At 37.5% G+C, this 27,131-nt stretch overlaps 3 protein-coding genes and 1 pseudogene across 3 annotated transcripts in view; 3 read left to right on the forward strand and 1 right to left on the reverse strand.

The window, feature by feature from the left end:
- Positions 1–27,131, reverse strand: part of LOC136280913 (uncharacterized) — a 78,238-nt gene that overhangs the window by 20,142 nt on the left and 30,965 nt on the right. The window lies entirely within an intron of this gene.
- On the forward strand, positions 39–4,331 carry LOC136280911 (uncharacterized; annotated as a pseudogene).
- Positions 10,831–19,844, forward strand: LOC131800246 (C-type mannose receptor 2-like). The gene is made up of 9 exons (XM_066166509.1): positions 10,831–11,317; positions 12,651–12,686; positions 13,078–13,461; positions 15,742–16,143; positions 17,802–18,019; positions 18,116–18,175; positions 18,440–18,638; positions 19,403–19,510; positions 19,753–19,844. Exons 1-9 carry the CDS (start codon positions 11,284–11,286, stop codon positions 19,842–19,844), a joined length of 1,533 nt encoding a protein of 510 aa, XP_066022606.1. The 5' UTR covers positions 10,831–11,283.
- Positions 20,139–25,246, forward strand: LOC131769997 (latrophilin-like protein LAT-2). The gene is made up of 12 exons (XM_066166731.1): positions 20,139–20,177; positions 20,244–20,293; positions 20,589–20,706; positions 20,798–20,901; positions 21,269–21,371; positions 21,480–21,630; positions 21,746–21,827; positions 21,983–22,049; positions 22,720–22,808; positions 22,982–23,102; positions 23,357–23,379; positions 23,489–25,246. The coding sequence occupies exons 2-12, from the start codon at positions 20,268–20,270 to the stop codon at positions 23,514–23,516; spliced, it is 912 nt and encodes a 303-aa protein (XP_066022828.1). The 5' UTR covers positions 20,139–20,177; positions 20,244–20,267; the 3' UTR covers positions 23,517–25,246.

Here is a 27,131-nt window from a genome sequence, read left to right on the forward strand (position 1 = left end):
CAGTTCTTGGTGTTTCCTCCCCTCGACCCTAATTGTAGGGTTTCTTTTGCAGGGTCTATTTCTATTTATTTGTATTATTCATTCATTCATTTATTTATGTTTTCCTCCACTGAGCCATCTGGCTCTAGTGTGATGGGTGCTCAGAGGGTGTTTAGTGCAGGAGGCTTGCAGCTGGATTGCAGGTTGGGTAGGCCAGTTGGGTGTTCTAGCACCTTGGGCTGTGACTGTAGTTGCAGCTTCTGGGCCCCTTGGGCACCTAGCTTCCATTTGTGAACTTGATATTAAGTTATTTATTTATTTATTTGGAATATTTAGACAGGCTGGCTCAGTTCAGCTTTTGAAAGCAGGTTTAAATGTGGGCCTCTATAAATGATAACAAGGCCAGATGACCACACTGGGAGCCACATTTGTTACTCTTTGTTGAAGTCTGTAAGTTCTTTTACTCTTTAACTCTCAAGATCTGAATATTAATTAATTCTCCCCTCTAGCTGCTGCACAATTGCATATTCATCAGCTATGAGAACTTTTCTGTTAGATCAAGAAAACGTCTTCTACCTGAGAAGTCTGGGTATTCTCATCACCTGTTTGCAGGATAATGTAAGGATATTATTGGGAGAAGCTACCTGTTAATCATTTCTGGGAGTTAAAGGGTTAATGTCCCCTGCTTATAACCAGTACAGAGAAGATGTAGGAGAGTATGGGGCCTATGGTTTATCATCCTTAGCCAAGAGGACTAGAACGTCTAACCATTTGCAGATGTTAAATCAAAGGCAGCACATTCCCCTCAGTTATTTTAAGACCCTGAGTGTTGTTGTGGTCTGGGGCTTGAACCCTCAACTACCAACACAGCCTTAACACCTTCACTATATAAAAAGAAATGACAAGGACACATCCAAACTGATCGCTAGATACTTTAATCTCCCTAATCATTCTGGGCGGCATATGGCACTTTGTGGCCTTTCCCTACATCTAGGTAGTTTGAAGGGTCGCAAAAAACTTCAGAACAAAAGTATCTCTCAAATAGGCACTCTTAAACCCCACGGTATCAACAACTAATTTATTCTTGTTTTCTCATCACCATATTCCCACCAATAGCATAGCTCCATTTTCTGCCTATAAATACACACACAACCCACAGTTCCTCCAACTACTCTGATGAAGGGCTATTGCACGCAAAACGTCAGCTTTTAAATTCTACAAAGTGGCCAATTTCCATTATCAACTCAACTCAGTCAACAATACTAAATTACCCTGTTATACTCTCCCACTGACGCAGCACCACAGTTTCTATACAATCTTACCCCCTTCACCTGCACAGCAGTCCAACACTCAACATGAGCTAGCAGAGAAAAAAATTAATTCCTCTGTTTTAATTAGTTTTTCAGAATATTGTCGCTGTTCTTGTGTACAGGATCCTGTTCTACCCATTTTTTGCCTGTCTGACAACTGACAACAGACTGGTTGGGTCCTTGCTGGGTTTTCTTTATGTTACAATCAGGTGAGCTAGCTATTACTTTGTTTACGAATACCAATTTAATCAGACTGTGAGTTTGTTTTTTAATTATCAAATACAGTTCTCAGAACTCTACAATTACCAATACTTAATTCAAATATTACTCTAATGTGGAATCCTACTCTTGGCTTTGAAAAAAGTGATGTTTGTGTTAATTTTGGACCATGTTTTGTACACATGTCCTGGTAAATAGGGAACACAGCATGGCTTACATGTGAAACAATAGCCTAATTTGGTTCTCTCTGCTTAATTAACCCTATCAGCCCCAAGGGTAGTCAGCATGTAAGTTCTCCCTCCAGTAATATTGCTGAATCATTCATTGAGAACATGAGAATGACAAAAAGATTGCCAGCTCAAGACGCTCTGATTACAATATGAATTCTTCTCATCAGTACCAATGAAAATTTATAGTTAAGAGTCTAGAGAATATGGATATTGATGTTAACCCTCTAACTTTCATGAGTGACCAAGGGAGAATTTCTCGTAATAGTGTAGTTTGATCGTTCGGGTGAGTGTAGTTCTGAGAAGGACTGTTGTCGGTAGTGATGACTGACGTTTCGACAACCTGAGCGGAAGTCATCTTCAGAGTGAAGTGAATAGTTGTTGTCAGTCGAATGTTCTTAGTCCGGTTTTTATAAACTGATTGGTCGGTTTTGCCGCGATGTTATTGGCTGTAAGACTCAAGTGGCGTAGGTCGGTCGTGATTGATCAGTCTCGATCCGTTAGTAAAGTTAGGTCGTTCTGTTTGGTTCGTTTGTAATGTTAATGTCATGTTTGTATGGTGCCGTTAGTGGTTGACACCTGTTAAGGGGAGTCAGTTCCAAGTTAGTAAACCAGCTTTCCAGAGTCAGTCGTTGAAAGTAGTTGGTGTTGTAGGTTAGGCATTGCGCAGAGTCCCAGTCAACAGTGTGGTTCGAAAGTCGGTGTTGTTCAGCAATGTGATTGTTGACATCGCCTTTCCTCGTCGCTCGTTTGTGTTCAGTCAGTCTGGTTTTGAGGTTTCTGCCAGTCTCACTGATGTAGGAGGCGTGCCAGTCGGAGCAGTTGATCTTATAAACTGGTCCCTGTCTCTTCCTCGGTTCGTCTTGGTCTTTGACGTTAGTCAGTAACTGACGTAGTGTTGTAATGGGTTTGTGAGCGACGCGGATATTGAATGGTTGTAGGATGCGCGAGATGTTCTCAGATATGCCCTTTATGGGCGGTATAGTTGCTGTAGTCGTAGGAGTTGTGTTGTCGTTAGCTTCGGTAGTAGTAGTTAAGGCCGGTGAGTGTTTCCTCGGACGGAGTATTCGTTATAGTTGTTGGAAAAAACACGGTCAAGATACTTGTTCTCGTCAGATAATATCAAAATATCTGCGATACGTAGTTTAGCAGATATTTGTTTTTTGCACGTTCTGTATTTGGTATTCTTAGTGCGCTATACAATCAGGTGTTTCAGTTACGCAGTACGCGTTAATTGCGTGTCGTATATATAGCTGCATGTTGTCAGTTCGTGATCTTCCTTCGGGTCTGCTAACGCTACACGCTACTCTACTGTTCTTTAGCATGAGCGACTCTGAGGAAGCTAGGGCACGTTCTAGTCGGAACGATGGAGTTTTAGATCCTTCTGTTGGTGCTGCTATACAGTCTGCCGTTTCTGAATCGATGGATTCTTTGACCGATAACCTCACTAAGGTAACATATTAAATCTTGGCTAAGTGATTTCGCGAAGCGATTTTCCGAGGAGAACAGCTCTTCCGTTGAACAAGCAGTCAATAGAGCTCGGCGCGAACAATATACCTGCAAAAGGGAAGGAAACCAGCAGCAGTTGGATCATTCCCTCCAGGTGGTGGATAAAATAGACGAAGGATCCGACGCTCTCAAGTAGAAATTGTAGGAGAAAGTTAAAGTTGCTCTAGAGTCAGGTACTGAATTAGTTTCCAAGCGTGTTAAAGCCATTAAGCCAGCTGACAAGAGCGAATTTGGATGGGCGACCGTTAACGAATATTTGTCCGACGAACTCACCTCTGACTCCGACGACGAGAAGAGAATTTACAGGGCCGAGAGGAGAGCCGGCAGAAAAATCAATAAAGAGAAGCGTCGTCTTGTCCGTCACGGACGGTTCTGACGAGAAAGGAAGTGGTTCCTCTAAACAAGCTGGTCGCGTCGCGAAGGTAGTCAACAGATCTCTCTTTATTGATAACAATGTTTTTAACATCTCGAATATTCCAGTTGAATATCAAGTAGCTTCTACTTAATTTTGTTATCTTATTGAAGACATTCAAAGTCGACAAGAAGCCTGGAAAACTGTGCCGGGTTAGTGACTCTATCTCATCGAGCTAAGTATCCAAATTTCCTTTTTGTCCATGTTATTACATAAGCACTATGTAGTTGTTGTAGTCTTAAAGTTTATTATGCTTCACTTTCTTTGCTTTACATGTTACACCAACACGCTGCGGTTGAAACAACCACCTTCTTTTTCTGTTCGTTCACATTCTCGTAACAGCCCATCAGCGAAAATTACAAATTGACCGCAAAAAAAGAACTTCCGAAATTTTATCGCACGTGGGCTTTTTTACTTTAATTTTTCATGCTGCTGTTGTTTTAGGTTAGACTTATACTTAATTGCATAAATATTTGTTTAAGCTATATCAAAAGTAAATATCCAAAGAAATGTAGCATTTTTGTGACCTGTATGTTTACTTGTGATTGTCTTTTAATTGAAAATAACTTTGTAAACACGCCAACCGTAAATTAAATTAATGTTAATAGTATTGTAATACATGTATCGTAATGTAGTGTATGCATAATTAGTGTAAGTATAAGTATCAGTAGTGTAAGTAGCAAGTACAGTGTAAGTATAATTAATACTGTAAGTAGTGTAAGTGATCGTCTTGTCAATAAAATTGTTTAAAAAAAAAAAAAAAAGTGATTCCTCTTCTGTACTCCGCGCGGCTTCTTCGTCGAGATCCTCGTCTAAGGATTTGGCTTCTCGTTCGGAAGCTAGACCAGCTCGTCGTTTGGGGCTTTGTTTTCAGATAAGTAGCCTACTCTTTCTCGTTATACTAGCTTTGTTTTTACTTCGTCGATTATGGCGTTACACTCAGGCCATAATCAAATATTCTCCATGAATTGCCGTTTTGCTGTATGTCGTTCTATAAACAAGGTTAGTGCAGAATATCAAAATACCTGCGGTACGTAGATTAGCAGATATTTGTTTTCTGCACGTTCTGTATTTGGCAGTCTTATTGTGTTAGACAATTAGGTGTTTCACTTACGCAATACGCGTTAATTGCGTGTCGCATATAGAGCTGTTGTCAGTTAGTAATCTTCCTTCGGGTCTGCTAACGCTACACGCTACTCCACTGTTCTTTTATTTTTATGCTGTGGATTTTATTTTCATGCAATTGTGTGTTCCCCTTTTTTCAGTGTGGAGGTTTTGGTCATTTGAGCTTGACATGCACCAAACCTGCGTACACTTCAAAGAGTAGCGCTCGTCGTGATTGACTAGAGGGCGGTTTGTTGACCACTGATAATGCTGATGCCCAGCAAGTTGAGTGTGATTTTTTAGATTTATTGTCTTCCTGTAGCGACTAATTCAGTGTTAAAGGCAGTAGCAATGGCGTCAAACGTCGCTTGAAGTCCTTGCTTAACTTCTGGGTTGAAACATTAGATGCTTCAGATTTCGTGCTTGACATGATTAGGCGTGGTTACAGGTTACCTTTTGCCCAGTATCCCTCACAGTGCTTTCTAAAGAACAACAGATCTGCGCTTCAGCATCCAGAATTTGTTAAGCTTCTCGGCGGGGGACTAAGTCGTACCTGGCCCGCCCCAGATTTCCTATCTGATTTTCACACCGGGTTTGCCCCCCCGGCACGGCTTTCTCTAGTTTACATTTTCAGTCTCTCTTTTTGTAGACGTTATTAGTATCTGCTTTAATAAAGTGGCCTTATGGCGTTACACTCAGGCCATAATCCAATATTCTCCATGAATTGCTGTTTTGCTGTATGTCGTTCTATAGACTAGGTTAATGCAGAAGCTGTCTGTCGTGTTGCATACTAGTTGCGCTCGTCGCGTGAGAGTCCTAATAGTTGTGGCTTTGTGTGATGTCGGGTTGTAGAATGACTCGTCCAGTAATTTGTCGTTATGTGTCAGTTTCCTATAGACTGCTGTCCGTTGTGAGTTGTCGTCAGGGCTTACCTCGGGTTGTCGAAACATCAGTCACCACTACCGACAGCAGACCTTCTCAGGACTACACTCACCCGGACGATCAAACTTCATTATTACATGTTACCCCCAGGTTCAAACCATTTACTGTACAGAGTTTCTCCTTACAATATCAATACAATATCAAGCAGACAAGTCAGATGAGAATAAAGTGAAATATCAATTAGGGGATCATGATTTTAAGTTGATCCAATACCAAATTCTCCAAACTAACATCACAAGAACTGTATGGCAGACAGTAACAAGAATCACTAATGAGATCTTGGGAGTTAAAGGGTTAAGTTGTTGTACTACAGTAAAAGTACTTTATCAAAGAGATTGATGAAAACTAATTGACAAGGAAAACAAACCAGCATAATTAATTTCTCAGATTCTTCTTCTTCAAACTGGGAATAGAGTTTCAGTGTATGAAGTACTTGAAGGTAAGGATAGGAAGGAATCAAGTGAAATTATACGTTTTTAATACTCGGCTTTTTTGTTTTTGTTTTGATACTTCTCAAGGTGATATTTAACAAATCAAACACAATTCTCCTTAGTCTGCAGCCTTATTGATTTTAGAAATGATGTCAACAATCAGTTATGGTTTGATGCTTCTCTGGTTTGCAAATTTAATGAATGTAACCGAAGAAGTTACAATTCATAGACCCAACGTTTCGACACTCTTGTCTAGTGCCTTCATAAGGGGTGATATCAAGAGAAGAAAAAATGGATTTACACCATATTTTCGCTGTGCTAATGTGAAAAAATCTGGTCCAAAGTTGTAGCAAATGTGGTGCAAATGGGGTAAATGCCACATTTGCACCAGGATTTGCCACCCCCGTGCAAATCTAAAGCAAATGTGGCATTTACCCCATTTGCACCACATTTGCTACGGCTTTGGACCAGATTTGCTGACATTTGCACTGCGCAAATATGGTGCAAATCCGTTTTTTCGTCCATTCTAATAAGCGGCCTTTTTTCTGACGGGGTGTAAATAGGCGTCAGGAAGCAAACCGCCATCGTCACTCGATTTAAAGGAGCGTGGGCGGAGTTAATATGCCAAACAAAGGCGCTGGTGGAAACGCCGATTAGTGGTGATAATTTTAGAATTATCCTACCCAATTGTATGGTTAGTTAGGCATGTGTTCTCCGATAAAGCTGAATTTTCCTTTTTGCAAAAGAAAACCGCTCTTTGATGCTCTTTTAAACGTGTACCAAACTGACGTTTGGTCTGTCCGATGTTCAAAACTAATGTCTGTTCAATGTTCAAAACTAAAGTGAATCCACAAGGGGCAGTCAAGTGGTGTTTCTTCAAGAGTATAAAAGGGGTGGAGGGGGGGGGGGTTGCATAGAGTATAGACAAGGGACTGTAGAAAATTGACCGCCAATAGCAGCCAATGAGTGTGTGTGGGCGTGCGTGTGTGTTTCTTGTACGAGTCGGTGATAAATATGTTATTCACTGGCCGGGAAGTCCGAATTGGGTAACACTGTGGTAAGGTCCTGAGCACCGGTATTTTAGACAAAGTGTACAATTTTTCCCAATACGGACCGACCTAGGCAGGTGAGTAACAGTTGTTTTTCGTACACTCAACGAAATGCTTTCCAAAAGAACCCTAATGAGTTAGTGCTGTAGATACTCCATGAACTGAACAAATTTTGAGCGAGTAAATGGTAGTTGAAACAGACTGAGGTAATGCAAATTAAAGAGAGGCTTCAACGAGATATTTTTATTTGTGTATTGAAAAAAGTGATTTAAAAGGCTTCTATAAACAGACTTTGAAACATTTGTTTCACAAGTATCTGTCACAATCTGACACCTGTCAATTAGAGGGCGCGTAAGAAAAAAGGACAACAACAACGACGGCGCTGGTTTGGCAAATAAACTTACGTGAAAGTAATTGTAATTAAATTTAAAAGTATGTTTTGAGGTTGTGGGAGTTTGCTCGTTTGTTTGGTGCAATCACGTGAGTAACTCTGGTCTTTCATCAAAAGGGGAATTTTAATGCAGCTTTTTATTGCTGAATTCCTTCGTTTTCTGTAGTGAAATTTACGGAACCGATGTCCGATTTGAACGGACTTACAACGACTTACCGAAAGCGTATTTAAAGTATAGAAGACTTCGCTCACTGGTTTTTAATGAACAACTTGTTTGAGAGATTCAGATATATAATAAATGAAATTTCCACTAATAATTTCAATTGTAAAGAAATACCTCACCTTTTAACTTTCTGAGCTTCTTCTACTGAAGGTTTAGGTTAATCACAAACGATTTTTAGGCCGCGCGTCAACCCATTTGATGACCAAAATTCATTTTTTGGCTGGTAACCAAAGTGATTTGAGAGAGAGAAATTGAGGATCAACAAGTTGTTAATCGGCTTGATTTTCTTTCAAATAATTTGCTTAAAAATACTGCCCAGCCGGCAAAACGAAATGTATTTACGAAAAATAACAACAAAGTTAGGCATGTAGTGCGGGGCTTGCGCAAGCGATACCGTGCCAGTGGGCAGAGATAGGAAAATCCGGACCGCACTTATGGCCAGTAAGATTACAGGATTCGTTACTGCGCCCTTTGAGAAAAACAAAAAATAAATACAGTTCTTTCCAGAAAGGCTGTCGGAAGAAAGCATGTCGGAAGTGCAAGGGATAACCCCGAAAGGTATTGCGGGTAGCTTTTATGTCATGGTTAGACTTCACCTCAGCATTTCGGGGATAGCTAAGAAAATGTTAGTTTCAGGGGGAGGCATCACAGGTTTGATTAACCTATTTTATTTAAAACACCGACTTTAAATTCTAAACTGTATGAAAACGAAAAAAAGAACCAACTAACACTGATTGATTTATCTTATTTTTTTAAGTTCCTATTGATTGATTACCGTTACCTGGATAATCTTTTGAGATTGTCGCGTGCACTTTAAACTTTTGCTCTTTTTTTCCAACAAACTTTTCGGTAACAACTTTAGAAGGTTAACTGCGTATCTCCAGTTGGACATTTATGATAACTTGCATTCACATTTAATTTACGTTTTTTCTAAGTCTGCTCAGGTGGGAGAGGAAGAAAGAAGTGTAGGGGCGGGGGAGGTGTCAGCTCAACGAGGAACTAATTGATATTCAAAAGCTCAACTACCAAAATTACATAAATTCTCGAACTTTAACTACATAGTATGAGAATAAAGATTCTTCCCCTTCCTTGTTAATGTTCTCTTACTGTTTCACATTGATATACCAAGATATGTTTTTCGCGCACAAATAACTCATAAAAAAAAAAAACATTGTACAAGATGAAAGGGGCAGTAAGAGTAGTAGATTTAAATTTTTCATACAGTTTAGACACTTAAGTTTGCGATTTCTTTCGCACTTTGTCAGATAATCAAAGCTCCCCGGTTGGGATCTCTATTCCCTGTAAATTACTTTTCATCCTACGCTTTTTACCAAACTAGTAACGTCTCTGGCAAGGATCCTCTCCAGCTTTGGCTATTCGATAACCTTATCTAAATATTCAATTTATTCCAATTGTAGTCTTCAGCTCAACATCTTGATACTCGTACGAGTCATAAAGGAGATGACCAATTTGTTGCATCCAACTGGGGAAGACAACCATTTTCAGTAAATACGGTAAGATTCACAACATAAAACTAAAACAAAACAGTGGAAGAGGCAGCCATGTCCTCCTGTGAGGCTCTATTCGCCTAACTTCCTCATTCCTTAATCAGTAAGGCCTTACGATATCTAAAAATGAAAATTCATTGTCAAAGGAAAATGAATGAATGTTTTCTTTTAACTCCGAGAATGGGTATCGAAACATGCGTGGTGATGATTCCATAAAGCTTTCGTTTACCTCTTCACCATACTAAACTCTGCTCAGGTCAGTGTTAGATGGTAACTGTCAAAATATTCAGTCTCTATCATTATTCTACTTTCTAACCAAGTGAAACACCATTACGATGGTCACATGATATTTTTTGGAGGTTTAAAAACAACAATTCTGTTAACTATGCAAGAGAAGACAGACTTTTTTTAATTATAAGATATGCAATTCTCTTTCCTCTTGGAAATCTTAATAGGTATTTTGTCTAATTTGTTTGCATATTGTAAAAATTAATGATCTTGAAATCATGTTTATGCTGCAGGGTTTCCTGATTTTCACTCTACACTGCATGCGAAACACTCAGGTAAAAAAAAATAAACAAACTAATTGTTAACTCCATATCATCAAGTTTTAGTGTTTCGATAGATATCCGAGTACAAGTGCTAAGAACCGTGTTTCGCGTCGCTCGTCTATCTACAGATCAGAGAGCGTTTCACAAGAAAGATGAACATCGTTTTTCGATCTTCTATAAAGAACAACTCCACAAGGAAGAGCTCACAGGTCAATCCAAGTGAGGTTGGGGATGTATGGGCAGTTGAAATGCAGTCTTGTGCTCAGTTTTAATCGAAATCGCACCTAACTTAAATAACTGGATCCAGCCAGCCGGAAATGACAGTGAATTACTTAGTGCAATCACTTAGTTAACAGCAATAAGTCAGTTACGATCGATCTGACTTTCGATCTGCAGCTAAAAAGAGGTCTTTCTTTTCATAAATGTTTAAGCACTCAACTAGCTGTAATTGTAATCTATCTTCGTTACGATAACAAATTTATTTTCTGGGCGATAGTATACTTGTAGGCAAGATTCATCGAAATAAACAAATCTATAGATTTAAATTTCTAATAGCTCAGTATCTTGATGACTTTCCTTCGAGTAAGACCACAGTCCACTACAGACAAGGCGGGAATTTAAGCCAATATATCACGAATTGTCTTTCTTTAAGAAGCACTCTAGCACGCAGCTTTAATTGAATGTATTTATCTTTCGATTCTCTTCAATGAGAGAGAGAAGGAGTCCATTATGTAGATGTGCTTAACAGTTTATAATAATCTAATTTACGTCATACCCATTTATAAATAAACATTGATGACGAAGCGTGCGATTATGAGAACGTCTCGCACTAAGAGCTTTTGACTCACTGCTCGTTCTAAATTGTTGGAATTCAAACATTTGGACAGAAAAGTGATGGTCTGCATGACGCTTTTCTAGGAGAGAGTTGTTTTGTAGGCTGAACACTAAACTTTGGCCGTTAGCCACAATTCTTTTAAAGGCATACGAAGTAATTAGCATGTCATAGGCGATATGAATAAATAACAATAATTCTCATTTATGCATAACGAACAGATGGCATACTAGCTTAAGCTGCCCGTTGATAAAACAGAATTTTGTTAAGACAACTTTCATATAACAGAGCTCATATAACAATTACTGTTCTTACCATCAAATATTTCTTAGCTGCTTCTTCCACAACACTTGAACTGCAAAAAGTATTTTAATGCCGTGAAGTTTTCCGATTGTATTAGAAAAACAATGCTCCACACCAGGTGCAAGTGGCTTTTTGTCCATTGGTCCGTCTATGACAGAAAAAAATGCCATGAACATGTGTTCAGAGATCATGATTTGCATTAAAGTCTAATTCGTACGAAAGACTTTTTGTGAGGATGCCGCAAATCCGCAACTCTCACGCGGTGTGAATCAAATATAAGTGAATCCTGCAAAATGTTCAAAACATCGGTGATATGTTGTATGCTGGGTGAGTACGAACCTAGTTATTCCTGTTTGTTCTGCGGTAGCTATGAAACCGTCAAAATTGACTTTTATTTGTAAAATATTTATTTCGATATTTACCTTGCGGAACTCTAATAACTAAACATACCAAACTCTTAACATGTCCTCTCTAGTTGTTGTCTAATTATTAAAGCTAATTATCATCATTATCGTTATTATTAGTTTCTCGATATTTTTCTCTTTCCTTACAATGAAAAATAATTGAATAAAAATCACCCGTAATGACACATTCGTATAAGTTGTACGCTAGGTTAGTACCACCTTAATTATATCTTGACTTTCCATTTGTGACACATTTATATCCATTTTGGAACGTCCTGTGAAATTCAGCCAAACCAAACAGAGAAAAAATGTCAGGTGGCGGATATTTGGCACTGTTAATTAAAACAAAACAAAACAGACTTTAAAGATTTCCGCATTAAACTTTCAGTTCTTAATCAGAAATGGATCTCTTATAAATTGGATTCCTGAAGCCTTTTAGATTCCATATAGTGCAAAGTAGGTTTCCTTAGAGCGTTGGGATGAGGCGTTTATCAGATATCGCGGTAACCAAATATTTATAGCTTTCAAATCATTGTTCTGTTAGTAACACTCAGAGTAGATGACTGCTTACTGCTCGCCAAGTTGAACGTCATGATTAATTAAAACATATTTCTCTTCTAAATCATTCTTCTTTATGCCCGAAAGCAAACTTTATAATCAACCCATTGCTCTTCTTTAAAAAAAATATATATATATATGGGCTCTGGAGGTTCCGCAGGTTCCGCGGCCTGCTGATCCATAGTTTTGTAACTCCCAAGAATATGGAAAAATCCTCACAAAATTTTGGAGACCAACCCCTCAAGATTCAAATTGTGCAGAAGTTTTATTTGAGCGGTCAGAATTGATACCTGATTAATTCGCTTAAAATGCGAGCTCAAACGAAACACTTTTTTCTCTGGATAGCACATTTTACAACCTTTTCATTCATTTATAGTTCGGTTGCGCTCCGAATAACCCGTTTAAAAAAATTTTCCGAAGGACATTCCTGAGGGTCTATCGTATCCTTAAAAATGTTTCCACATGTGACAAGTTTTGTTGAGCTAGTTGGTGAATTGCGGAGGTGCTGCATTTTTTTTTATAATTTCTCCGTCAGCTCCCTTGGAAGGTAATAAAATTCATGAATAGATGTTAAAGGGCATGTTGCAAATAAAATGCATTGGTACTCGTCTTACTCGAAATCTAATAAACTTTTTCATTGTTTCAAATGTTACTCTGGAGATAACAATCAATTTATTTGTCCATTTTCTCTTCTACAGACATCCTTCGTTTGTTGATGAAATTACCAGGGACAGGTGAGGCAGCTTCATTCCAATTTAATATTTATGTTTGTTAACATGGACGGGAAAAAAAGATAATACCTGACTAATTATCATATTAATTAGTTATAGACTTCCTGTTAAAATTACATAGGATTGCGATTCAAAACGTGAGTTGAAAAGCAAAACAAAAAGTCAAAGAATAACGGTGCTATTACCCTGATCTCTCCAAGATCCACTTTTAAAACCTAGCCTAGATCTAATATTTGCTTCATTGATGTAGAGGGTTTTGATGCCCATCGTTTGTTATTAAAATTAATAAATATAAAATAGACCTTCTCGTCTTTATCATTATCGCTTTCACTGTTGTTATCATCAGTATACATTTTTACCTTTATTTATTTATTCATTTATTTTCTTCTTATAGAGTGCCAACCAACCTGTTTCAAAAACTCCTCTTACATATTTTCGAAAAGCAAAATTTACAGGTTTCCTAACAATGAAGTCTGCTCCATCTTGGGAGGTTATTTAGTCTCCATCGAGACTGAGGAAGAATGGCAGTTTATCAATCATGAGATTCAAAAACGTGGTACTTGGAATACTTCGACTACTAATGCGTGGCTCATTGGTTTGGAGAAGAAAGATGGGGTTTGGATATGGAAGAGTGGAGAACAGCTGAATATTTCGAAATGGCGAGATTCTGAACCAAATGTGAACGACGAAAGGGCGGAAATATCCATGAATGGAAGCCTCTTTAATGGTATCCCTCGGAATGATAGAGGAGATGCCTACATTTGCGAGATGCCAGGAGGTAAGATCACATTTCAACCATAAAGCATATAATGTGCTGAAACATTAGCAGTCTTGCACGTGTGTCATGAAAATTGCTCTTGCTTCTTAAAAGTAAAAAAAACATTGTTCACAGAATATACTCAGCCCACCTAACTTGTACGTGTGAGCGATGAATGAACTTTTAGGCGCGCATATGTAGTTGAACACGCTGCCCGTGAAATTTTCGGTGTATGCTTGTTGTTTTGAACATAACACATCGAAGTACTTTTATTCTTGTGTGTCCTGGTGTGTGTTTCTTGTACAAGTCAGTGATCAATATGTTATTCACCGGCTGGAAGGTCTGTATTGGGTAACACTGTGCCCAAGGTCTTGAGCACCGGTAGTTCAGATAAATGGCACAGTTTTTCCCAATACGGACCGACCTAGGCTGGTGAATAACAGTTTTTTTTCCCTTGAAATTAACGAAATGTTTTCCTTAAGAGCCCTAATGAGTTAGGGCTGTAAGTGCAGCAAGACCTTCCTTGATCTGAACAAATTTTGAGCGAGTATAAATGGCGGTTGAAACAGATTGAGGTAATGTAAATTAAAAAGAGGCCTCACCGAAATATTTTTATTTGGGTAACGAAAAAGATAATTTAAGAGGCCTCCAAACAAACTTTGAAACCTTTTTTAACAAGTATCTGTCACAATTTGACACCTATCAATTAGAGAGCGCGTAAGAAAAAAGCGCATGCACCCTTTAAAACGAATCAACAACCGCAACGGCGCTGGTTTGGCAAATAAACTGAACTGGATAATAATTTTAAGTAAATTTAAATCTATGTTTTGAATTTGGGGGAGTTTTCTCATGGAACTGGTCTTTCATGAAAAGGGGAATTTTAAAGTAGCTTTTTCTCGTTGAATTCTTTTGTTTACTGTTGCAAAATTTCCGGTACCAATGTCCAGTTTGAACGGACTCGCAAAGACTTACCGAAAGCGTATTTGAAGTATAGAAGACCTCGCTCACTGTTCTCCGAGGAACAAATTATTTGAGAGAATTCAGATACATAATGAATAAAATTACCATTAATGAATTCAATTGCAAAGAAATACCTCACGTTTTAACTTTCTGGGTTACTTCTAGTAAGGTTTAGGTTAATTACAAGCGGCTTTTAGGCCGCGCGTTAACCCATCTAATGACATATTTGCTACCAATATTTATCTCAAAGCCAATTCTTTTTACAGCCAAACAAAGTGATCTAAGAGATAGAAAGAGAGAATTAATGTTATCAATCGGCTTGATTTGCTCCACAACGATTTGCTTAAATATACTGTCCAGCCGGCAAAACGAATTAAATTTATGAAAAATGGCAACAAAGCTTGAGATGTAATCGGCGGCTCGCTCAAGCGATACCGTGGCCGTGGGCAGAGATAGGAAAACCCGCACCGAATTACCAATAAGATTCCAGGATCCGTTACCGTGCCCTCTAAGGAAAACAAATAATAAATGCAGTTCTTTCGAGAAAGGTTATCGGAAAAAGCGTGTCAGAATTGTAAGCGATAACCTGAAAGGTATTGCTGGTAGCTTTTAAGTCATGGTTAGACTTGACCTCAGGAATTCAGGCAAATCTAGGAAATGTCACTTTAAGGAGGAGGCATCACGGGTTTGAACAACCTATTTTAATTGCAAGACTGACTTTAAATTCTAAACTGCTCTAACCCTAATTAATTTATCTTTAATTTTCATGTCCCTATTGATTATCGTTCCCCAGATAATCTTTTGAGATTGTCGCGTGCACCTAAAAGTTTTGCTCTTTGCTCGTAACAACTGTATACGATTAAATGCGTTGCACATTTATGGGAACCTGCATTCACATTTAATTTTACGTTTTTTAAGTCTGATTAGATAGAGGAGGAAGAGTAGGGGGCGGAGTGGGAGAGGTGTCAGCTCAACGAGGAACTAATTAATATTCAAAAGCTCGACTACCAAAATTACATGAATTCACAAATAACCTTATAATCATAATCTTAGCTGAAGTGAAGTTAACTAATCCACAAAAGCAGGCCAGGGTGGCGGACGCTGTAGTGAAGAAAGATGTATCGTATTGATTGACACTGATCAAACAAATACATATGATGTAAAAAAAGAAAAAAAGGAATCAATTGGGGAATGAGTCCCGTTTTCTGTCTCATTCATTTTTTTCCTTTATTGTGATTGTGGTTATAATCTTTTCATGTTATCAATGCTATTATAATTATCACTTTGTGTATCATCATTAGGATAATTGGTATTTTTGTTTTCATCTTCATCATCATGTAGAATGCCCAAATATAACTTTTAAAAACTCTTGGTACATAATTTCGGTGGATGGAGAGCCCTGGTACTGGGGCAGACACACTTGCTCAAGTCTAGGAGGGGACCTAGTTTCCTTTGAATCCCAAGAAGAATGGAGTTTAATTAATGACGAAATTCAAAGGCGAAATACTACGAACAATGAAAATAAATGGAGAATTGGTTTAAGAAAAAGGGCGAGGAATTGGACCTGGGTGAGTGGAAGACCGCTGACTATTTCCAAATGGGGACAAGGGGAGCCAAGTGGTGAACACGACGCCGCTTTCATGTACAAGAGGTTCCGTAATGGTGAACGGGGCGTGTTTGGAAGCCAATGTAATAATGAAAGTTGGAAAAAACCGCACGCTTATATTTGTGAGATCCCCAAGGGTGAGTTGATATGTTGTTTTTTTATGTTATTTTGAGTAAACTCAAAGACACTAGAAGCGCTTAAGGGCAATATAAAATATTATTTGCTAACGTTTGTGGTATTCTCAAGAGAAATTATAAAAACCCTCACACAGTCAAAATCAAGTTTACACTAACCTTTGCGTAAATTGAAATATTTTTGAAACAATCTCAATGAACGTTTTCACGATATGCATGTCTAACTTTAACCTTGTGAACAGGGGAAAGTTACAGATGGTTCTGTTACAATCACTTTTACGAATAACAGCAGTTATGAAACTGATGGCGAATACCAATTGCAAAGAATTATCAGTCCAATTGCTTTGTTAGATGATAACGCGTGATGATGTGAAGAGCGTTATCTTTTTGTGAAGAGTTCGTGACTCATGTCGGTTAAGAACCATGCCAATTATCGTTTTCTAAAACAAATACAACAGACTTGCAGACTTATTTGTTCTTCGGATAGGGGAATCAATTTTAAGTCTACTGTGTTATATTTTAATATCCGATCGTTTGAACTGTGAAGTTGTAAGGGCTAATTTCAATGCAATGCAAAATGTGCAGTGAGCATAATAAACTGACCATCGTGCATCTAATTCGAATATGGCGGACATTTCGATCGACTTAGCAACCATTACTCTATAACGAGATTGGTAAGGATTACCTCAGTTCTCATATATCCTCAGAGGACGTAGATGCACTTTCTTGTCTAAAAGATAGTCAATTAAAAATTGGTTCATACGTCAGCGTGCGTTCATCGAGATATGAAGCACGCGGGAAGTTTGGAGAGCACGAAAGATACGTAAGAGTTGCTCGAGGCGTAGCCTCGAGCAACTCTAGCTTCTTGAGTGGAAAATGTTTTTTCTCGAGGGATTTCCTTGCTGACGTCATGAGCGCGCACAATGGGAATATGAAGCACGCTCGCGCAATTGAATTTGATTACACAAATTTACTGGCTATGTTATAATACTGAGTTGGAATATAATTGATGTTCTGCGCACCGAAAAGATATACATAGGCATGCGTAGACGAGATGGGACACTTTCGATTCTTAACGCTTTCAGTCTTGAAACAGGAAAAGAGCAAAACTTTTCAAGCAACCAGAATTGTGTGGAGAATTCATTATCAGTAGCATCTAGTCCCATGTGATATTTTTTCAGTGGTGTTAGGTATTGCGCTTCGAATACGTGATAAAATGCAGGTTGTTTCCAAGGAAACGACACGTTGTAAAGTGAAGTCTAAAGAGCGAAAATGGAATTTGATTGGTGGAATATTATTCGAGTAAGAAAACGCGGAACAGGATATTGAAATATTGTGTAACAGCTTCTTCAGCTATTAGGGAAAAGTCTACAGAATATGTTTCATTCCCTAGTATTTGGTGTGTAGTTTTCGAAAAACATCCTACAGCCCTATCTAAGCAATAATTACACAAGATGTCTGCCAAAGACGAATAAAATGCTAAAGAAACAATAGGAGCTTTCTGTATAACTAATATAAAATCGAGTGCGTTTAAGAGTTTTGAACTTTATTGGCGGACATTTTGTTACTCCCCTTTCCGCTCGCAGTTTTGCCCTCGCAGTGTAATAGTAAGGAAATTTTTTTTTGTATGATGTGGTCTTGATTAACATTTTTCTTTCAAGATTCCTCAATATCTTCAGTAACTTCGTCGCCTTTACTATCACCCAGAATAGACCTTGCAACCTCACCATCACCATCGGCATCGTCGTCCCCATCGCCGTCGCCACGACCATCGCCCTCGTCATCGCCATTCCCCTCGCCATCGCCATCGCCATCGCCGTCGCCGTCGCCGTCGCCGTCGCCGTCGCCGTCGCCGTCGCCATCACCAGTTGAACAGCTAGTATGTTCTCTAAATAGTCATTTACCGTTTTTATGCATGTCGTTTTTCAAGATCTCTTCTGTTTACAAACGTGAGAGACAATATTTTTAATTTTAGGCAAAGGAGTATGTATCAAAATTTGGCGGAATAAATACTACCAGAAGGACTTCCCTACAGGTATCTAATTCTATATGACTTAAAGGCTTTTTAACTTTGGTATATGTTTTTAAACGATAAAAAAGTAAATGCCTGACCTTTAAGGATAAACCACCATTAAGCCATATGAGGTAAAAATGGTGAAGCTTAAAAAATAATCCAGGCCCCCAAAAGAGTTCTCTGGCCACTGAATACCCTGGACACCATTTGGATCCTTAGTATGAATTGTAAATACAGTATGAGACTGCCTGTTTAATGACCTGGAAATATTTTACGTAATTGTAGGAGGCTGTTGCTGTGTTTGAAGATTTCACCTTAAAAATCAAGAACATCACAAAAGACAAGGCCGGCATAGAAGAGGTTAAAACACTGAAAACATCCATCTTTGAGGTGGCAGAGGCCGTCGAGATATTTGCTCTTAATTACGGCAACCGACACCTGAGAGGAATGAGGCTTTCAGAAAGGATCGTTTCCCCCAAAATGGGTGAGTTTGCGGCCTTCAATCCTGTTTAGTTTCAAAGTCTATTCCTCTGTTACTTACTAACTTACTGACTGTCCCACTGAGTTGTCTAATTTCCTAAGGCATGATGTAAGAACCCAGCTATTAACCCAACTTATCAGAAATGTTATTGTTGGATGTCATCGATTCATCTGTTTATTTTTTTTTCAATTTGTTTGATACTTTGATTTTTCGCGGTGGAGAAGACAATTGAACGTTCTCTTAAACAATCAACAAGAGAGAATAGGAATCCTTCAAATTGTGAAACCGTTCTTCTCGATCTGTTTATTGAAACTTTTCTTAAATAATAGATTGGTGAGTAACACTTTACTAACTAAAATTGTCAAATCTTAGAAATACTTTCCGCTTACTTCATACCATACACTGAGCTCAAAATTGGCCAATCGTCTGCGATGCACATAAATGCAAGATTTTTAACCGTACTCGTAAAAATTTCCAAATGAACTCTATAGTTCTCCAACGAAACGGTTCGAGGAACGAATTGAGTTTTCACAATTTTAGTTGGTGCAGTACTACTCACTTTTTCATCAGTTTTACATTGAAAAAACGTTGTAAAATGGTTGAATTCGTCGAATAGTCGTTGAAGGGCAAATACGATACAAACAATACACTTCCATCCAATAAGATTATGAAATATTTGTGTACACCGCAAAACGCATGTTTGTGTAGGTGAGCTATTGCAAATTTCACCGCAGGTGCTATCATTTGTCATTTTTTCTTTCCGACAGTTTTGGTCATTCAAAAAGCCTATCATTTGAATGCAAGTGGCTTCGACTTTGAGGAACAACAATGGCGAGCGAGAATCGATATCGCTTCTTCAAATTTTGAGGAAAATGGTTCGTATTAACTATTGTGGTAACTTTACAACTTTTAGTATTACCTTGGTTTCTCCAATAGAAATTTCTTTATTGAAATAAAGCTTCATGTAAAGGTGCTTCCTTAGTTTACATAGTCTATCCTCTTTAATCATTCGCCTTCCCTAAAATGTCACATACCTCAGAGCCTGGTAAACATTTCAATATTGTTCTTTTTGTTGTTGTTTAAAAACATTTTTTGTTGATTCTTGGGGCGTTTAAAGGATCAATGGTAGCTGCGTTTGTGTACAAGGATCTGCATGACCTACTTCTGACTGATCAAGCCATAAGGAGTGAAACAGACAACCAAAGGTGACGTTATTTTCATATTACTCCATGTCGTTTACCTCTAAAAACACATAACACGGAAACACATAAGATCTTAGTTCAACGAAACTGAACTGACACACTTTCCAAAAACCCTAACTAGGGTTGGAAGACTCCCTGCTTGTCTCTGACCATTCCACCTTCATGAAAAATTGGCCACTTGAATCTACCAAAAATATGTAATATTGCTTCGGTGGTTCTGGTCCATTTTTAAATACAATTTCTTCATAGGTATATCAATTCTAGGATAATGGCAGTAACTATGGACCCCAAGCCAGAGAAATTGCGAGAAAATGTCATCCTAAAGTTCAAAAACCTAAAGGTAACATGAATATTAGCTGCTATGCGTCGTTTTGATTTATTCTGACGAGATAAAATCTGTTTTCAGGTCTTAACAGCAGAGAAGCGCTGTATGTTTTGGAGTGGCCTCAGAAAAAGGTAAAAAAACTACAACAATAATAATTTATTATAATTTTATCAATATGTTTATTCCTTTTGAAATTAAATTAGGTATGGAGGAGAAAAAATGAACTTTGTCAGATGTTTTTGCGCAGATGAACACTTTCCTGGAAGCCAACATGTTCTCGTTTTTAGAGAGGGGAAGTCTGCTTAAAATGTTCTCGCAACTATAACTACAATGGAAGAAAATCTTAGCGTAAAATTGTCGGATAATACTTCTTCCCCACACAATGAATGATTTTTTCAACTTAACTTTTTTTTTGATGTGTGACAGCTTTTCAGAGGAAGGTTGTCATGTAATTACATCAAAAAGTAACTCAGAAGAAACAGTTTGCAGTTGCAATCATTTGACGCATTTTGCTGTCTTAATGGACTACGACGGTAGCACAAAGGTAATAAAGTTATTTTTTCCTTTCTTAATAGTTTTATGGGCTCAATGAACTAACTCAATGTTGTCCTTTAATTTTTCTTTTCTTTACACAGCTCACGAAGGAGGACGAAACAATTCTGAAAGTTGCCACCTACGTGGGACTGAGCCTTTCCATAATCGGGATACTTTTAACATTAATACTTTATTCCTGCCTCACGTAAGCAATGTACTCGATTAATAATGAGGTAGATTCTTAACTCCCCTCAACTATGTTGGTAAGAAAAGAGATCTCAATGCCAATCTCCATGCAAGCAAGAACAGTCATGTCGGATAATTCACAAACTCAAGCTACATTTCATGCCCCGTCACGAACTTTTGAACAACTGATGGTTTCACTTTTTATGAATTTTTTAGGCTTTAGACATTTTCTTCGTAATATTTTCCTTTTTGTCCTCTCTTGAGCTATTTACTGACTTTCTTCTTTCCTTCGCTGTCAAGATTTAGTTTTTTTTTTTGCCATATTTTCCTCTGTGTTGCTGCCTTTGTTTCATTCATTCTTCTTCTTTTTAATATTATTTTACCAGAGATGTTCGTAAACCTCTCTCTCAAATTCGACTGAGTGTTTCTATGTCCCTTGGAGCTGGACAGATCATCTTCCTGGCTGGAATAAACGCCACAGGAAACAAAGTCAGTAGCCTCTCCTTCTATCCATAGAATGAATTTGGTCTTTGCACCGCAAATATCTTATCGAAAGAAGCACGTTAAGAATTATACGAAAACTCGTCCTTTCCACAGGCTGCCTGTGTAACAATAGCAGCTCTGATGCAGTATTTCTTGATGGCCGCTTTCTGTTGGATGCTGATCGAGGGAATTTATTTCTACTTCTTCCTTGTAAAAGTTTACAACATTAACACCAAAATGTACATGTATCACGTCATCTCATGGGGTAAGTTTATTATTTTAAAACATGCACTGTTAACTGTAACCATGCTTTCAGATCGCCAAAGCTGGTGTTGTCATGCAGTAAAATGTTTTGATTTCCTTCCTTTCTTTATGGGTAGGTCTTCCAGTGATCATGGTGGCCATTTCACTTGGCATCGCTGCTGGAAAAGAAGGGTTACAAAGCTATACGAGTGATAAATAGTAAGAAAAAAATTCAAGGGTTTCTTCTTGCTCTTCTCCTTTTAATTTGTTTGATTTAATTCTTTGTTTTGTTTTCGGATATAGTTTGAAATCGGTATCATTTTATTTTCTAACAAGTTGTGTTTCTTTCTTGTTTTTCACTTCCTCGAGTTTAGTTGCTGGCTTTCCCCGACTAACAACCTGATCTGGATATTTGTCGCCTTTGTGGCTTTTATTGAAGTTGTGAGTTAATGATTAGTGTTACTGATTGTGATCGGTATACCTGGACTAATTGCTGCTAAAGATTTTTTCCTCTGCTCTTTAAAACGAATTAAGTATTTATAATATGACCCAAGACAATATTTATCATTTTCTTTTTTCTTATTTACTCACAAAAAGCTTTGGACGTGGCCGCTGTTTGCGGGGATGCTGGTCAATTTTAACCTACTGATGGTCTTCAATAGCGAGAAAAACCTGTGGAGACAATGTCCTCACAGGCATAAGATAGCTTCATAAATTCTCCAACTTTTACTACACAGTATGAAAAAAGACTTCTCCCCCTTCCTTCAACACAAAAATAACTCATGAAAAAAACAAAAAACAAAAAAAAAAATGAAAAACGTGAAAGGAGCAGGAAGAGTAGGATATATTTATGTAATTTCTATAATTTAACATAAGGCTTTACTTGGCATGGTTCTTTCAGTTTAGACACTTTTGTGCGCGATTTCTTTTGCTCATTGGCAGAGGATCGAAGCTCCTAATCTTGGTCCCCCAGTTGGAGGATCTATTCCCTGTAAATTACTCTTCATCCCACGCTTGTTACCGAATTAATAACTTCCTTGTCAAAGATCCTCCCCTGCTTTGGCTATTCGACATCCATATCTAAATAATCACCTTTTTTTGTATACTTTAGCTCAACATTTTGATACTCCTACGTGTAATAAGGGAGATGACCAATCTGTTGCAGCCAACAGGGGCAGACCACCATTTTCAGCAAATACGGTGAGAATCACATCATAAAACTAAAACCAAATAGTGGAAGAGATTGCCATGCCCCCCTGTGGAGCTATATTTGCCTAGCCCCCTTATTCCGTAATCAGTAAGGCATCACAATTTTTAACAATGAAAATTCATTGTCAGAGGAAAGTAAAAGAATGTTTTTTTCTAACTCCTAGTCTTGGCATCAAAACATGCGTGGTGATGATTCCCCAGCTGGGTGTCACGTGGCTATTCGGTCTCCTCTCGCCTGTACATAAAGCTTTCGCTTACATCTTCAGCATACTTAACTCTACTCAGGTCAGTATTCGATGGTAACTGTAAAAAGACATTAATCTCTTTCTGACCAAGTGAGACACCATTAGGATGGTCAGATTACATTTCTTTGGAATTTTTAAGACAAATAGGTGTCAACTATGCAAGAGAAGGCAGACTTCTTTTTCAATTATAAGATGTCTAATTTTCCTTCCTTCTTGGAAATCTTAATAGATATTTTACTAATTTGTTTGCATATTGTAGAAATTAATGATCTTGAAATCATTTTTATGCTGCAGGGTTTCCTGATTTTCGCTCTCAGGTAAGAAAAAACATTGAACTGATTATTAACTTTATATCATCAAGTTTTAGTGTTTCAATAAATATTCGAGTGCTAAGAACCATATTTCGTGTTGCTCGTCTATCTGCAGATCAGAGAGCGATTCAAAAGAAAGATGAACATCGTTTTTCCATCTTCTATAAAGGACAACTCCTCAAGGAAGAGCCCACAGGTCAATCCAAATGAGGTTGGGAATGTATGGGCAATTTAATTGCAGTCATGTGCTGAATTTAAATCGAAATTGTACTTAAGTTAAATAACTTGATTCAGCCAATCGGAAATAACAACCAAATACTTAGAACAATCACTTAGTTAACAGCAATAAGTCGCTTACGATCGGTCTGAGTTACGATCTGCTGGTAAAAAGAGGTCTGTGTCTGCATTATTGTTTAAGCATTCAACTGGATGTCTTTGTAACCTATCATTTTTATGATAATAAGTTTATTTTCTAGACGATCGTATATTTGCAGGCAAGAATCATCGAAATAAACCAATCTATAAATTTAAATTCCTAATGGCTCCGTATGCTGATGACTGCTTTGTTTCACTTACTTAGTTTATAAACTTCTTATCAAACACTATTATTACTGATGAAGATGAATGAATTAATGAATTTTCATATATCTAAAAACTGTTATTACTTTTAACTATAGGCTATGGATAGTCACTGAAATTATCAGTTTCTAGAAATTTCTAGAATACGTAGTCATGCTGACATGCATACAAAGGAACTTTCTGCAATATTTTATTAGATTGCCTAGCTATGGTGTAACACCACCAAAATGGTTGTTGTAAGCTTCTGGAATTATCTGGAACACTTTGTACAAAGGACTCAATCGTGCAGCAGTAGTAGTTGTTGTTGTCGGTAGTGACTGATTTTTCAGAGAGTTCTAATGAAAGAGAGCTACTGAGGAAGATTGTTAATTTCGAGGAACTTGGGAGACAACTGTGAGATTGTGTCAGTGGTGAGCTAAGATGTAATTTGTAGTGGGCTTAAATAAGTTTATTTAGCATAAAAGTGTACTTCCTTTTAGAGTCGCTCCCTCGTAAGAATATTAAAGTTGTTTAATAGTGTTCTTTCTGTTGGTTAAATTGTACCGTAACAAAAAAATGCCCATAGTAGTAGCAGCTAAAGTTGACGTTCAAAGCCATATCATGGTTCAACCAGGAAAATGACACCGACATTACTTTTTCAAATAAACAAATAACTTTTAACGACATCCCCCGTTTAACTCACCAAACCGATTTCCCAAGACACAGACTACACCTTTTCATTATTATTCTAATTATTCTAATCAAATCTATTTAATCTAATTAATCTAATTATTCATTTACCCTTGAAAATGTTTCGACAAGAAACCAAACATGCAGGAATTTAAAGAAGCTCATCCCTAATTCACAGATTTTCCCGCCAAGCCTTTTTTTCCTGATTTAACCAGCCAATTTAAACAGACACACTAAATCAAAGCCCAAAATCTTATCTTTTCTTTCTACCAACCCTGTCTCTAAATTTACTTTGTAGTGTTCGTAGAAGGTAATTAAGGTGCCGTTTAGTAAAGTACTTAAGTAATTATAGGAAGGCAAGTGAGCTTAATTAGCGAATTGCGAGTTTTGTATTGTAATGTATTGTAAGTCATGTTCTGTTTAGTAACGTTATGTAAGTAACATGACGCTGTAAGTGACTGTTACTAAGTGACTGTTAGTATAAGTAAGAAATAAGTAAAAGTGACCAATCCAATAAGTACAGTAATGTAATAAGTAGAGTGATGTTGAGTAATGTAAGTAGAGTAATGTAATGTAAGTTTAGTTTTGTACAAATGTTTCTTCAATAAATGTTTATTAAATTAAAAAAAAAATAAAAAAAATTAAGTTGACATTCAAAGTTGTTGTTAATGAACAAATAAATGAATACGCAAATGGTTGAATAAATAAACAGCTAATTTAAAAGGACAGAAAAACCCGCATGATTGGATCGTTTTTGATCAGTTATATTTGCCAGTTTTATTCTTTTTTCTTTTTTTTTCGCATCCCTAAGATAAGAAGTAGCATTTTGAATCGAAAATACATCGAATAATCTGGAATTCAATTGGGGCGATGCTAGCCGTAAATGGCATTAACCAAGAGATTATATTCTCTTGCGCAAAGTTCATTAAACAGCGATTAAAGAACTTTTACACAGAGTAGACAATTTAACGGGAAAAAGCTCAGCGATAGAAATGCGGAAAATTTCCGAGGGCCTAGCTTTCAAATATCACTACAACGGAGAGGCTAGGATTGAAGAGGAATTTCAACCAGCGAAAGAAGGAGTTGAACATGTAGATGTGTCTAACTCGGTTTACAACAACCTAAACTACATTGCACCTCTTTATAAATCAGCATGGATGAAGAAGCGTGCGATTTAGGCGGAAGAAGTGATATCTCAAAACGTTTCAAGCTTCGATTCATATTTTGAGCCCACCGCTCCTTCTAAAATGTTGGAATTCAAACATCTGGACACAAAAGTAATGGTCTGCATGACGCTATTGCATGGAAGAGTTGTTTTGTAGGCTGAACGCTAAACTATGACCGTTGGCCTCCGTTGGTTTTTTGATTAATTAACGATCAACTTTACGTAAACTCACATCGAGTTCACGGTCTAAGAAAATCGAGAAGGAATCCTTTGACTCGGAATTTGCCGTGCTGTAAAAATATTAAGAGGCGATCTCTGTAAGAGCGGTCCAGGGCATTTCGCATCGAAAAAGAGTTTTCCCTAAAACTTTGCCCAATAAACTATCTTTAGTAACAAGTAAGTAATACCACATTAGTTTTTGGAAATACCTCAAAATAAAATTTTTAGAGCTCTCAAAAGTCAAAGCTGCAAAAGGCCCTTCTTTGACCTCTTGCGACATCGAAAATTTCAAAAGTTGAATAGCCCGGTCCTCGTATCACACCGCATACAAAAAAAAATATTTTGTATTCTTAAAGTGTGTGATATATAAGGTGTATAAAATGCATTTCAATTTTGATATTCGTTTATTCAGAGGCTCGTCATAATTTATTTAAAAACACTCGTTGGACAGCTTTCTGAAATTGGTTAAAAGTACTCTTTCTTTCTCGATTGATATTGCTCAAGTCCAGACCAGACCATTAAAAACTCCGCTTGATTTCTGCTATTAAGATGTTTGGCTGCAGAAAAATATAAAAACATCTTGCACTTATTGATTTTCTTCGCCGAGGTGACTTCGAACTTTTAGCGATATTGCAAGCGTGACAGCCGATTATGCAAATTAGTTCATTGAGCAAACTCCGACCGTTTTATGTGAGTAGCTCAATAAATCTTAGATTTTAACCATTTTAAGTAGAAAATATAGTAGAAAATATAGTGGAAAGAGCTTTAAGACCACACCGATTAATACTTTAAACATTTTAAAAGGCCAAAATTTGACAAATTTTATTATCTCGTGACGAAAGACGTCAACAACAACGTATCGAATATCATAATTTGATTAGCGCTCGCAAACCCCTTTTTAAAATTTGGCTTTTGTTATTTCATATTTGAGTTCTGATGGCTTACGTTATTCAAACCTGTATGAACATTTCAAAACCAAACAACAGGATTCTATTTAGTGTAACCGGCGATAACAGCACACACTGAAATACACCGTGACCACTGTCACATAATTCAATTGTACATGTGTAATTATACTCAATTGCTTCTCCCTTCTTAATAAAGTAGCGATAACATCGCCTTTTGG

The sequence above is a fragment of the Pocillopora verrucosa genome, chromosome 5 (genome assembly GCF_036669915.1).
Source record: "Pocillopora verrucosa isolate sample1 chromosome 5, ASM3666991v2, whole genome shotgun sequence".
In the NCBI taxonomy this organism is placed as follows: domain Eukaryota; kingdom Metazoa; phylum Cnidaria; class Anthozoa; order Scleractinia; family Pocilloporidae; genus Pocillopora; species Pocillopora verrucosa.

Bases quoted from the DNA above. Each gene is read 5' to 3' on its own strand.
- LOC131769997 (XM_066166731.1), top strand. From the start codon at position 20,268: ATGTTTTGGAGTGGCCTCAGAAAAAG. The intron at 21,631-21,745 runs GTAAGTTTATTA...CTTTATGGGTAG, and splicing joins GTATCACGTCATCTCATGGG to GTCTTCCAGTGATCATGGTG. The intron at 22,050-22,719 runs GTGAGTTAATGA...TGTATACTTTAG, and splicing joins TTGTGGCTTTTATTGAAGTT to CTCAACATTTTGATACTCCT.
- LOC131800246 (XM_066166509.1), top strand. From the start codon at position 11,284: ATGTTCAAAACATCGGTGATATGTTGTATGCTGG. The intron at 13,462-15,741 runs GTAAGATCACAT...ATCATCATGTAG, and splicing joins CATTTGCGAGATGCCAGGAG to AATGCCCAAATATAACTTTT. The intron at 19,511-19,752 runs GTTCGTATTAAC...GGGCGTTTAAAG, and splicing joins TTCAAATTTTGAGGAAAATG to GATCAATGGTAGCTGCGTTT.